Source organism: Pagrus pagrus, assembly GCF_965226575.1.
Source record: "Pagrus pagrus genome assembly, chromosome: 4".
Lineage (NCBI taxonomy): Eukaryota > Metazoa > Chordata > Actinopteri > Spariformes > Sparidae > Pagrus > Pagrus pagrus.
Genome location: NC_140188.1, coordinates 13,849,620 through 13,862,443, shown reverse-complemented (window position 1 = coordinate 13,862,443; position 12,824 = coordinate 13,849,620). Strand labels below are relative to the sequence as shown.

At 41.9% G+C, this 12,824-nt stretch overlaps 2 protein-coding genes across 2 annotated transcripts; one reads left to right on the top strand and one right to left on the bottom strand.

Moving 5' to 3' along the window:
* The first annotated feature begins 533 nt into the window (after positions 1-533).
* gfm1 (G elongation factor, mitochondrial 1) lies at positions 534-11,776 on the top strand. The gene is made up of 18 exons (XM_084351781.1): positions 534-722; positions 866-1,018; positions 1,114-1,246; positions 2,728-2,932; positions 3,241-3,357; positions 3,668-3,818; positions 4,374-4,528; positions 4,619-4,700; positions 4,798-4,935; positions 5,204-5,305; positions 5,934-5,990; positions 6,085-6,222; positions 6,606-6,688; positions 10,284-10,446; positions 10,556-10,700; positions 10,798-10,958; positions 11,084-11,137; positions 11,321-11,776. The coding sequence occupies exons 1-18, from the start codon at positions 648-650 to the stop codon at positions 11,450-11,452; spliced, it is 2,244 nt and encodes a 747-aa protein (XP_084207907.1). The 5' UTR covers positions 534-647; the 3' UTR covers positions 11,453-11,776.
* On the bottom strand, positions 6,733-12,782 carry lxn (latexin). The gene is made up of 7 exons (XM_084351782.1): positions 11,946-12,782; positions 9,103-9,279; positions 8,955-9,017; positions 8,129-8,303; positions 7,752-7,888; positions 7,353-7,415; positions 6,733-7,059 (listed from the first exon to the last, which is right to left on the bottom strand). The coding sequence occupies exons 1-7, from the start codon at positions 12,099-12,101 to the stop codon at positions 6,943-6,945; spliced, it is 888 nt and encodes a 295-aa protein (XP_084207908.1). The 5' UTR covers positions 12,102-12,782; the 3' UTR covers positions 6,733-6,942.
* Positions 12,783-12,824: the final 42 nt, after the last annotated feature.

Genomic DNA, 12,824 nt, shown 5'->3' with positions numbered 1-12,824 from the left:
ATGGGGTCAAAAAGCCAGAGACCCCCATCCAGCACCCATCCCAAGGGCAACACCACCCTCTCCACCACAGGCGACGACAAAGGTCCAAAAGAGAGGTAGGGTATGGTAAAACAGAAATAAAACCCTGTTAGTACGAGATAACATCACATGTCATTTGAATAAGGTTGAGCTTTAATGACTTCTTGAATTTATTCATATCATTTTTAATTCATTCATTCATTCATTCATTTACACATTTTGGGCCCCTGTATTGGATTGTTCACAAAATGCATTTTAATGCATCAATCTGTTTAGTGTTCTCTGACAGCACCTGAAAGCAGCATTTGGCTCAACGCGCGTTTTCTATTGTAGTTTTGTAGTTTTTGCATTTATGTGTTTGACTCTGACGTCAAAATATACACATGAACATGTTTGTCACTCACAAACCACGTTTTGTCCCACTGCGGTTATTTTATAGGAGCATCGTTCATGTTTTAAAAAAACGCAAACATATGTAATTTTGGCACGTCTGTGTTTCCGTAGATGCGGAAGTCGTGTTTCACAACCATCAGCAGGGCCCCGGCGTGACATTCACCGGGTTGTCAGAGTCGGGGGTTGTGTAAAGGGAGGATTACGACCACCCTGTGCCCGACCAAGCAGTCTTCAAAATGAGAGTACTAAAAGCGGGTCTGTCTTTGGCAAAAACGCATGTTTTGGCACCGGGAAGCGTCACTCTGAAAAAGGTAACATTAGCTAACCTGCAGTTGAACCGATTTGACATCAAACCTCTGCCAAGCTGCCCTGCCATCAGTCCTCTGCGTGTCACCATCGGTAAACAGACAGAAAGTGGGTTGAATATCGATCTTCTTCTGTTTCACCTCCTCAGGTCCTGATCAACAGCTGTCGGACATGCTCCTCCGGTGTCTTTCCCAACGAGAGGATCCGAAACATCGGGATCTCGGCACACATCGACTCCGGGAAGACCACCCTGACCGAGCGTGTCCTCTATTACACCGGCAGGATAGCTGAGATTCACGAGGTGAGCACCGGGACAGTGTTTGCCAAGCTGTGGCTGTCAGGTGATGTTTTACAGGTTTACAGTGTCCAGCATGAGCTGTGTTTCTTCTCCTGTAGGTGAAAGGGAAGGACGGTGTTGGAGCCACCATGGACTCTATGGAGCTGGAGAGACAGAGAGGCATCACCATCCAGTCAGCTGCTACATACACCGAGTGGAGGGACCACAACATCAACATCATTGACACACCAGGTACTAAATACTTGACGTGGGGTCTTTTGTGGACAAAATGTTGCATGTGACCCCTAATGATTGACCCCCTGTTTGTGGTGATTTTGCAGGATCTGCCTTTAAAGGAAACGTTCACCCAAAAATGAAAATTCAGTAATTATCGACTCAACTGCATGTCGATTGAAAGTCGGGTGAAGTTTTGAAGTCTGCAAAACTTTTTTTTTTGGAGCTTCTCAGCAAAACAATGTTGCAGCATTCTCCTAAACGACTGAAGCTGATGGCGACTTGTTTGAAAACATAAAAAAACAATATACAAAATGGCTCCGTACAGCTCGTCTGGTGTAATCCAAGTTTGCAGAATCCTATAGATCCCATAGTAGTTTGAAAATACATAATTTACTCCCTCTAACGCTTTTATGTTAACAGCTCCAGTGAAGATTTCTGATTTACAAAGGATGCAAAGAACATCTTTTCATTTTATTTTCACTCAAAATTATAGAAATATATTTTCTAAAATCAGAGTTGTAAACTTTTAGTCTCTAGTGTGGGTGAAGCTCCAAAAGTATTGGATCATACGTTTCCCATGACGCAATTTGATAATGGCTCTTTATCCCTACTTGCATGGCAAATGTCCTTCAAACCAAATGCCCCCAGTTTGTAACACAGACTCTCTGGTCTTGAAGCCCAAACCAAGATAACCCTGATGACCTCAATACAAATATATTTTTCAGACTTTGATCATCTAAAAAAAAATCTGTGGAGTGTCCTGTTAAAGGCCCGTACCGTCTCATGTGATGTTGCACTTCAGTGGTGTGTATTCTCAAGAAGACACTGGAGACTTTGCCACAGAAACCAAATTATATAAGATTTCATTTTGGAGTCTGGTGCAAGAAAGAAGAGTGCAATTTTCATAACGTCATGATGTAATAATCAACAGAATGACTCATGGTTATTTGTTTAGGAAGTTTGTAATTGTGGTGTTGAAGTAATTCAGTGACTTTCAAGAGACAGAACTTACCTCTTCTCGTTTCTCAGTTTGTACATCCTTGACTTCTTTCCCTCGCCTCGCCGTCTTAACAACTTCCGCAAAGTACACACCTGTGCATCATCGCTCAGAGCTCCTCTAGCAAGCCTCCTCTCTCCTCAAGGAACATTTCAGGAAATGAGATATCCTTCGGTATGGCACACTGAGATTGATTTTTAGGTCACAGGCAGGAGGAACAAGGAGACGAGGAGGCGCAAAATAGAGAAATGAGGAGAACCCTTCGATTTGATTTCACTGACTGTCTCGCTCTCATTTCTCAGTGCTTTACTGTTTAATTATGATTAATATGATGCCCACAAAAAAACACAAGCTGCAGAAAGTAAAACAAGAGAAGGTCCATGCCAACATGTGAATGAGGGTGATGATGGATCTTTACCAGCTCTAGGACTGAGGTTTCACCTTCTCATGTTTACAGTGTTTTTCTTTCTAAACATCAGTGTCCCTGTTGTTCCTCCAGGTCACGTGGACTTTACCATCGAAGTTGAGCGAGCGCTGCGAGTGTTGGACGGCGCCGTGCTTGTTCTGTGTGCGGTGGGAGGAGTCCAGTGTCAGACCCTGACGGTGAACAGGCAGATGAAACGCTACAACGTCCCCTTCCTCACCTTCATCAACAAGCTGGACCGCACGGGCGCCAACCCCGGCCGAGCCCTGCAGCAGATGAGGTGAAGAACGCTCACAGTATACACGTACATACCACAGTGCATCCAGTAGGCCCTTTTTGAACATTTGCTGATTTATAAGTTTTAAATAAACCAAAGAATAGACATGAACTTCTAAACATTTGAAGGGAGACTGGATTTAGACTCATGTAATAAACTACACCTACATATCTTTACTTGTTCACATGAGATCATTATCCACAAACAATGTTGTAATCAGCTGTGGTTTTCCTTCCTTTATTTTTGTTCACAGTTACTCTCTATATATAAATATAAATATATAAATAAATAAATATGTTTTGTCTTCTCAGAACCAAACTAAACCACAACGCAGCGTTTGTGAACATTCCCATCGGCCTGGAGGGGAACATGCGCGGCATCATTGACCTTGTAAAGGAGAGGAGCATGTATTTCGAAGGACCTTTTGGGTGAGGGATTCCTACTGTGGTAGCTCGAAATGCATGAAGAGGTCCATTTCTGACATGCTGTTAATTTTTTATTTGTATTGTCAATTGTTAATAATACTCTAATATGTTTTTGTGTTTATTTTACTGATTCTTTAACTGCAAGGGAAGTTAGTTTTAACTGTAAATGGGATTGAAGACAGCTTGGCTACAGGCATCAGTGACAGAAATCATTAAAGTAATGATCTGTCAAATTAAAAGTGTTCATTTATATCCTTGTCACACAACTCCTCAAAATGCAAAGCTGATTCAAAGAGTTTCTTCCTCCCTGCAGTCAAAATATCCGTTATGACGAGATCCCGGCAGATTTTCGTGCCGAGGCTGCAGACCGGAGGCAGGAGCTGGTGGAGTGTGTGGCTAACGCTGATGAGATCTTGGGAGAGATGTTCTTGGAGGAGAAGATTCCAACCAATGACGACCTGAAGGTTTGTGTCTTTTAAATGTGTGTGAAATCTGAGGGTTTTCCTAAAATTATAACAAGAAAAGCACCTCTCCTCCTGTCCAAAGTAATGATTTATTCATCATGGGTTTTAAAATAACTTTCATAATGATTTTTTTATATTCCATATTAAGTAAACAAAACTAAAGAGTGTGATGTTGTACTCACACTGTATGTGTACACCTATATCAATTAAATTAATCAGTGTAATCATACTGAACCTTATAATTTCCAGAATTTTATAATTCTACTTTATGCCTGGTATAAAAACCTTAGATAATGTAAAAAACATCAAACACTATTATGTATTTTGAACGTTTCATTTATATTGAAGTATATTTTATATGTTGGCAACCAGCACAACATACACAAGTCTTAACATGCTTCGATCTCAGATGGGAGCCGGCTCATAGAACCAGCTCATTCATGACCGACACATCACCTGTCTTTTCTCTAAACTCAACAAACGCGACCGTGAAAACTGTCAAAATTGAGACATGAACCCTGTTTGTATGTCTCTCGCGACTCCGGTGTCTTCTAGGCTGCAATCCGCAGAGCCACTGTGCAGCGTCTCTTCTCTCCAGTGTTGGTGGGCACAGCATTAAAGAACAAAGGCGTCCAGCCTCTCCTGAACGCTGTCCTGGATTACCTGCCGAACCCCACGGAAGTCAAAAACTATGCTATCCACAATGACGAGTAAGCATAAAAGTCAAATTAAATGCAATTTTTCATTTAACTTGTTTTACAAAATCTTAAACAAATGTTGTGCACTAATGTTTCTGTTAGAGATTCCAGTGCAACAAAGATTGAAATGGATCCGACAAGAGATGCTTCAAACCCTTATGTTGGTCTGGCCTTCAAACTGGAGGTAAGATACCTTTCTTCTTTATTTGTGCAATGTTGCTCAACAGGAAGATCTCAATCTGTCATGCTTTGTTGTTTCCTGTGCTGTCTTTTATCAACAGGCGGGCAGGTTTGGCCAGCTGACATATGTGCGGGTGTACCAGGGCTGTCTGAAGAAGGGGGAGTACATCTACAACACACGCACGAGCAAGAAAGTCAGAGTTCAGAGGCTTGTGCGTCTTCACGCTGACCAGATGGAGGTGAGGACGTCAGCAGGCTATCAGAGGTCACAGGTTTCCATCTGTGGCTTGCAGTTTAAACATCAGAGGAACATGACTGGTCAAAATGGCGTTGTTCCTCTTTTGGCAGCAGTCGAGTGTAAAGATAACAACCACATCCCCTGTGACTTCAGAGTTTCCATCCTTGCATCAAAACAACACACGAAAGTGTTTGAATATTCATTGAAAATAAGACATTTGGATCAACTCACATATTTTTTTTGTTTCCTTTCTATCCGTGCTCTTTCAGGATGTGGATGAGGTTTATGCAGGAGACATTTGTGCTCTGTTTGGGATCGACTGCGCTAGCGGAGACACTTTTACATCCAAATCCAGCGCTAACCTCTCCATGGTGAGTAACTTTAAAGGAGAGCAATTTATTATTTTTGTTTTCTCCTTAACTTCTGTGTTTATATATGTTCTTGTGCATGTAAGATACCTTGAAAGTTAAAGAGGCCAAAGTCTGCACCAACAGAAGTTCCTCTCTCCCACAGAAAACACTGCTCCTGAAACGCCTCGTCAGTAGTCCCGCCTTTAATTACGTGACTTTGTGACATCACACTACGTCACCATGTCAAACATTTACATAATTAAGTTTGGCATATAAGAATTGATTTAGCACAGCTGCTCTGTTGTTGTTAGCGGTGCTGGCTCAGGCGTGTGTGAGCTGACCAATCAGAGCAGACTGGGTGTTCAGGAAGAGGGGCCTGAAAGAGACGGGAGCTAAAACGGAGCGTTTCAGACAGAGGTGCTGCAGCACTGAACAGTTTGAGAAGTCTAATGTGTTTTTTGAGCATTAAAGCAGGTAAACACTATTCTAGTAGTAACCCAAAATAAAACTATGAACCTGAATAGGAGTGTAATATGTCTCCTTTAATGTTTTTAACTGTGAAAGTGCAAGATAACTTCTCATTTTAAGATGTTTTGGGGAATTGTTCTGATTTTCATTCCTTTACTCAAAATTTGTTTTTATCTCACAGGAGTCTATTCACGTCCCCGAGCCGGTCATTTCCATGTCAATTAAGCCAACCAACAAGGTAAAAAAAGAAGTTAATTTACCCATATTTACTGTAAAAAAAAAGTCTAAACTGCATCTTTTAACTCTTCTGTTATTTTCTTGCTTCTGACTAGAACGACCTGGATAAATTCTCTAAAGGTATTAACCGTTTCACCAGAGAAGATCCAACATTTAGAGTGCAATTTGACACAGAGAGCAAAGAAACCATCATCTCAGGCATGGGCGAGCTGCATCTGGAAATATACTCGCAGGTACGCAGTCAGAGGATGTTCTGCATGTTTAATTCAAGATTTCTCCTTCTGATGGTGTTTTGATATCTAGCGAACTTGTGATTTGTTGAGGTTTGCAGTTGTCAGATGTTCTGACTGTCTCATACTCAGTCTAATCTTTGTAGATATGTTTTTGTCGTCAGTGACTCTTAGTCAGAGAGACACCACAAACCAAATGCTTCCGAGCGGTGCTTTTGGAGTGAGATCTAAACAAGATGTCTAAACCTCAGAATCATACTTCACATTAATATCAGTCTCTGCAGAAAAAATGTTTTTTTTTCTTCATGTCTGAAGGAGTTGTCCCTTTAAATCTCACATACCTTACCTGTTTTTTCCCCTTTTTGTGTTTTGGTTTATTGTTTCAGAGGATGGAGAGGGAATACAACTGTCCCTGTGTGATGGGAAAACCCAAAGTGGCTTTCAGAGAGACGGTCACCAGTCCTGTATCGTAAGTGCTGATCTCCTGACACATACACGAACTGAGGCAATGGAGTCTGTATAAACAGTTTATTTTGGCTAAAATACTATAGCAACCAATAGTAGCAGATTTTACAGATAACATTATATATGATGGATTCATCCACTTTTTAATAGTACAAACTTTCTGCAAGCGTCAGCCGCAAGTCTCGGCACCAGCAGAATTTATGCTCCAATAGCTGAATACAAAATGTGAGCACCATCAGTGTGATGAATGTGAGCAGTTTAGTTTGTGTTTGGAGGTTTTTCACAATCATGGCAGTGTGGCAGCTGTTCCATCTGAAGCACTTTAACTCCCTCCGCAGGAGACCAGGTGAACAGCAGTTTCCAGTGAATGATTTCCTGCAAAAATAACAGATTGTCAAATTAACACGAGATATAGGAAAAGTAAAACTGCACCTCACATTAGCATGTTCTTCTTAAGTAACTGGTACCAGATCAGTCCACTTTAAGATGCCATTATGGTGTAAATTAGCTTGAAATGGGTTTGAACAAGACTTTTTCTTCAGTCACATATTAGTCTGAACAAGTTAAGTTAACACATAAGTTGTGGAAGTCATCAGTGCTTTGATAGATGAATGAATAGATTTAATATTTGTTTCGGGTTACGGTGAGTTGCAGCTCTCGGTATTTACCTGGGACACCATCTCATGCAGCAGTATGTGATAGTCAAACTTCAGCTGGTCATTCTCAGTTGGCTGCAGCAAAAATAAAGCCAAATGATAGAAACTGAGTTCAGTAATTATGTCACAGGTTTCATCCTTCCTTTCTGCAGAAAACGTCACATAATGGGTGAATAATTGGTCTGCCTTTCATGCAAAACCTGCCTAGTATGCCTGAAGAATGTCTTAAATAGATGTTAACTCTAATGTGCTGAAGCTCTTGATTTCAGCAACTGATTGTGGACATGCACTCTAGACTATAACCTTACATTAATCATTTTTCTGTGTCCTTTAAAAGGCAGAAAAATGATTTAATTTTGGTACCAATTTAACTTTAAAATTAAAGATTACTGAGCAGACAGGACGACCTACCAGCTGCGTGACGTTTGCCACCTGGGCCATGTTGTACAGAGTGTTTTCAGTGGATTCGTTGAGCATGATGAAGCTGGAGGCCACAGTACCGAGGTGCCAGAGAGGCTTCATGTCGGGCTCGATGTGACCGTAGCTATCTGTCGGTCAGAACGTCAGAGTGTTATGAAGGAAGTTAATGCATGCACAGTGAAAGATCATGACACTTAGATCTTGTCATATAAACTTACTTCACTCACAGTTCAGTCAGAAACCACAAATTCAGCCACAGCTGAAAACCCCAAAATGATGCAATTTCAAGCTGCTGATGTTATGCAATACCTGACTTTAAAGTGTCGATTAGGAGCAATAGTGCACACAGTTTGTTTTATCCTACATACCAGGTAGATATTGTGCCGACAGCAGGCTTTGGTTCATCTTGTACTTCTGGTAAAACTCCTCTTCTTGAGCTTTAGTGTCGATCTTATGGAGCGCCTCACACGAGGCCTGGACCTGGGCCGAGCGCTGCTGCTCACCCCTCGCAAACAAAACCTCTGCGGAGCATTTCTCAGTAGTCTGGATTGATTTATAAAAAGGGAGGACAGTGAATTTTAAAAGAAGCAAATGTACAAAAAAGTCAGGTTTGATAAGAAAGAGCTGAAGGGGAGTTTACAGAGCGAAGGCGTTGTCCAGACAAGTGAGTCAAGGTTGCATCACACTGCTTCCTTTTATCTGCTGTTTAGTTAAATCTTGTCAAACCTGCTCACTCTGATGCCAGAGATTATTCAGCTGCACAGTATAAACAATACATTTTCTGTAAAATATCTTCCCATAAGCACGATGTGAATGCAGTGCCAGAAGCTGTTGCAATTTTAAAGATAAACGTGGCCAATTAAGATCAGTTAAAACTTTTTAACTGCCTCCACAGATGAACCCAAATGACTACTCAAGTAAATCTTGCAGTGCGGGTCAAAGGTTTTTAATTCTCTGGTTCAGAAACAAAAGTAAGTCATTCTTTCTCTGTTTTTATGGTGCTTTTTAACTTACAGGCAAGGAAAAGTGACTCATTTACAGGTTGTTCTGTTGATTATCCCTCTAAAACCAAACAACTTCAGAAATTGAACATGATCTAACACACATTTGTGAACTACATGTGTCATGCTACTCTAGTCTGATGGGTTCTTGGCTCTATCTAACCCACATGTGTAATAAATAATCCTTTCTTACGTTGCCGATCATCTCCTGCACTGAGATCTCCAGCCGATACTTTCTCCTAGAGTCTGCCACATCCTTAAAAAAGAAGAAATAACCTTAGTTGATGATATTTAGAGCTTGTCTCCTCTCACCGTACACTAAAATGAAACAGTCAACAGACCTCTGCGTTCCCGCTGTGGACCCTCTGCAGTCCGAACAGCCTGTACGGGGAGCCGTAGCGGGTGTTGAGGTAGTGTTGGACCACTTTGGCTGCCCTCTGAGCGGGGTAGTGATTGGGGTTCAGCTCTCCGGTCGCCATCACATCCTCTTCAGCCTCCTCTTCCTCGAATAATTCTGCCTGTTATTCCACAGAAAGTACAGACTATAAGAGCAAAGTTATGAGTCTCTATGTAATGAACAGGGATGGGCTTCGAACCCCCGATGGACTTTAACCCTCAGGTGTCAGCAGGGTGGAGTTCATCCATGAAGCAAAGTGGAAAGGAAAGCTGATTTGCAGAAGTCAAAGATAAAGTTGGAAAAAGAGGTTTACAGCTGAAAAATGTGATGAATAATGAAATAAGGGAGTCTGATCTTGCCTGTAACTGGAATGCTGAAACTCCCTCCCTCTGAAATCGACAGGTGGAAACTTATCTGTCCAGTGTTCAGTGTCAGCTGCTCCTCATGCAAACCGAAACACTACTTCCTACTTCCTGTCTAACACCAGCGCTGTGAGGGCAGCCCCCTCTCTTAAAGAGACAGAGCCCTTTACTGACTCCTGTCCTCCCTGTTAAATCAGCTCCTCATAATAATATAGGCATGTAGAAACTTTAGTCTGTCAGCCTGGTGCTGCAGTGTTTCACCTGCTGTTAAATTACACGTAAGGATATAACTTATACAACTTTTAATTTATGAATAAAATGATTATTTTTCTTCTGTTCCTCCAAAAAAAAAAGTTAAACCGAGAGACTCTTCTGTTTTCATTCTGTTAGGGTTCATTGTAAATGACAATAATAATGGTTAGAATAATTGTGTGATACTGTGAAACATTGATATTTTTTGGAGACTGTTTTCGTACCGTTTAAATCTCATACTACTGCAACCTGACATGCTTGTAGAGTGTAATTACTTAAATGGGCTTAAAATCATCATTAATAAAGGACCGCACAATGCCCGTAATACTTTTTAAAGTCAAATTTAATCAATTATTAGATCAAAGTATTTCCCTCAGTGTGTTTGTTTTGATTTGTGTATCTTGTGTGGTCAGATTTGTAATTATGAAAAAGAAAGAACTGATTGACGGATGTTTCCACTTTGTCACTCCAGATGGTTCAAAATGTGGATGTTTTGCTCCTTTTTCTGCAGGTTTGACTTCACTCATAAGAAGCAGAGCGGCGGCTCTGGGCAGTACGGTAAAGTTATTGGAGTCCTGGAGCCTCTTGAGTCAGAGCATTTCACCAAGCTGGAGTTTGAAGACCAGACTATCGGAACCAACGTCCCAAAGCAGTTTGTACCAGCTGTTGAAAAGGTTCCTAATCTACTGTACTACAGCGATACAGATGTCTTAAAACTATTAGAAGTGATTTGAAAACCTTGAATTGTCTCTCATCACTTGTTTTTTCCCCATCATGCTTCAGGGCTTCAGGGAGGCCTGTGAGAAGGGACCCCTGAGCGGGCACAAAATCTCAGGCGTCAGATTCCTCCTGGAAGACGGAGCTCATCACATGGTGGACTCCAACGAGATGTCCTTCATCCGTGCAGGAGAGGGCGCTCTTAAACAAGGTGAGCGCTTCCTCTGATCTGACCTCCTGCTACATTTGATTTCAGTCTGTGTTGTCATGAGTCTATGTTAACGCTGGTTTCTATCTGCTCTCCTCAGCTATGGAGAAGGCCAACACGGCCATCCTGGAGCCAATCATGTCGGTGGAAATCGTCGCGCCTCAGGAGTTTCAGGGAGTAGTGATCGCTGGTGTAAACCGCCGGCACGGTGTTATCACAGGACAGGACGCAGCTGAAGGATACTTCACTCTGTACGCTGATGTGAGTCCAGTTGATAAGATGTTCACAAACACAAAGTATCTTCTGTCCTTTAACGTACAGTATCTGTTCTCTCAGCCTTCTCTACTATCTGTATTTGACTGATTTCAGCCTGTGTCTCCCAACAGATCCCACTAAACGACATGTTCGGCTATTCTACAGAGCTACGCTCCTTTACTGAAGTAAGTTCAACCTCAGACACCCGACATCTGTGTATGAAGGCTAATCCATGTTCTTATGTATCAGTCTTGCAGTTTCATTCTTATAAATCTGGTTATGAAGCTTTCCAAAGTAGTTGTTGTTGTTCTGACTGACGACTGAAGGAGACAAAAACCCACCAACACGTTTTATCGTTGTGTCTTCAGGGAAAAGGGGAGTACACCATGGATTACAGCAGATACCAGCCCTGCCTGCCGAGCACACAAGAGGAACTCGTCCACAAATACTTAGAGGCTACAGGTCAGCTGCCTGCCAAGAAGAACAAGTGGAAGAGCTAAAAAGAGTCCCAACTGTTGAACTTTGACACGACCGCCGTCCCTCATCATTAATTGGCTTTAATTTGTGGAGCCGTACAACTCTGACATTTTCCTTTTGTTTCGTAGTTCAAGCGATCCCGTCTCCCTCATGTTTGACCCCTGTAGGAAATCTATTTATTACCTTGATTTTAGCCCCATTTGACCTCTCCTTGGCTCTACAGCTGAGTGGTGGTTGGTAAGGAAAGCTCTGTGTTTTCACTTGAGCTTGAAATGGCTTTTGTACTATGTACAGAACAGTCTTGATGTAATAATGGTTGCAACAAAGATATATATCAGTCTTTTAAAGTCTTGGTCTTTTTCTGTGCACATCATTTATGTGTCGACGACTTCTCACAGTTTTCCTGAGCAATTTGTGTCGATTTTTCTCATGAGCAACGCAACTTCAAAAACAGATGAAAGCCCGCAAAAGGAAACATTTACACACCGAAGTCAGCGGATCGAGTTTCTTCCTCACCTGTCCAAAGATTTCAGTTTCCTCCACTGTCTCTGGGACGCTGTTGGGATGAGCTGTTGACATGTCCGCCGAGTCAGCCACAGGTCTGATCGTCACACTGGGGCTCCCAGTTACCCCAGTTAACACAGCCAGAACAACAATGATCCTCAGACTCATCGTAGTAAGCCTGAAAAACGCAGATGAAGAGAAAAGAAAAAGCGCACCTCTGTGAAAGAGTGCAGGCAGCGAAGTGAGCCAGTGTGGAGTTATGTAACAGGAGGGAGGGAGGGGAAGCAGAGAGGAGACACTGTCCAGATCCTGCTGTCTTCCTGTTTATTTTTTGGTCCTCTAAACTAAACAAACTGCTCCACTTTATCTGGCTCTGTTCTTCGTACGCCCTTGTGCAACTCTATTAAGCTGTCAGACCCGAAGACGTTCAGCATCCTCACGAGAACAGCTGATTAGTTTAGGAACAGTTATTCTGTCAGAGCTGCTGCTCATGAAGCAGCTGTGATTAAAATGTGAGCTTGATGGGTTGCAGCCTCGCCTGATAGATTGAATGTATTGGGAGCAGGAGCAAATTAACTGTGTCCTGGCAATATGGGAGAAGTTAAAGCCCAAAATCTTCACAGTTTAAGATGTGAGATTATAAAGGAGAACTGTGTAAGATCAGAAAAGCGGCTAGAAAAGTAGGAACCTCACAATCAGACATTTATCAGAATTGTTTCGCAGAAACACGACCACTTCCTCAGTACCTTATTTCCTTAAATAGTTGAGTTCATGAACCACAGACTGATATAATGATAAGCCAAACCAAGGGATGTCCTGCTTGGCCTTGTCTTAATATTAGTTTCTGTGTTTGGCTGCTGAAACGTTTTTTTGTGTATGGTACATTAAAGA

Bases quoted from the DNA above. Each gene is read 5' to 3' on its own strand.
- lxn (XM_084351782.1), bottom strand. From the start codon at position 12,101: ATGAGTCTGAGGATCATTGTTGTTCTGGCTGTGTTAACTGGGGTAACT. The intron at 8,304-8,954 runs GTAAGAAAGGAT...AAATCAATCCAG, and splicing joins TGCAGGAGATGATCGGCAAC to ACTACTGAGAAATGCTCCGC. The intron at 7,416-7,751 runs GTAGGTCGTCCT...TTTTTGCTGCAG, and splicing joins TGGCAAACGTCACGCAGCTG to CCAACTGAGAATGACCAGCT.
- gfm1 (XM_084351781.1), top strand. From the start codon at position 648: ATGAGAGTACTAAAAGCGGGTCTGTCTTTGGCAAAAACGCATGTTTTG. The intron at 723-865 runs GTAACATTAGCT...TCACCTCCTCAG, and splicing joins GAAGCGTCACTCTGAAAAAG to GTCCTGATCAACAGCTGTCG. The intron at 6,689-10,283 runs GTAAGTGCTGAT...CTTTTTCTGCAG, and splicing joins ACGGTCACCAGTCCTGTATC to GTTTGACTTCACTCATAAGA.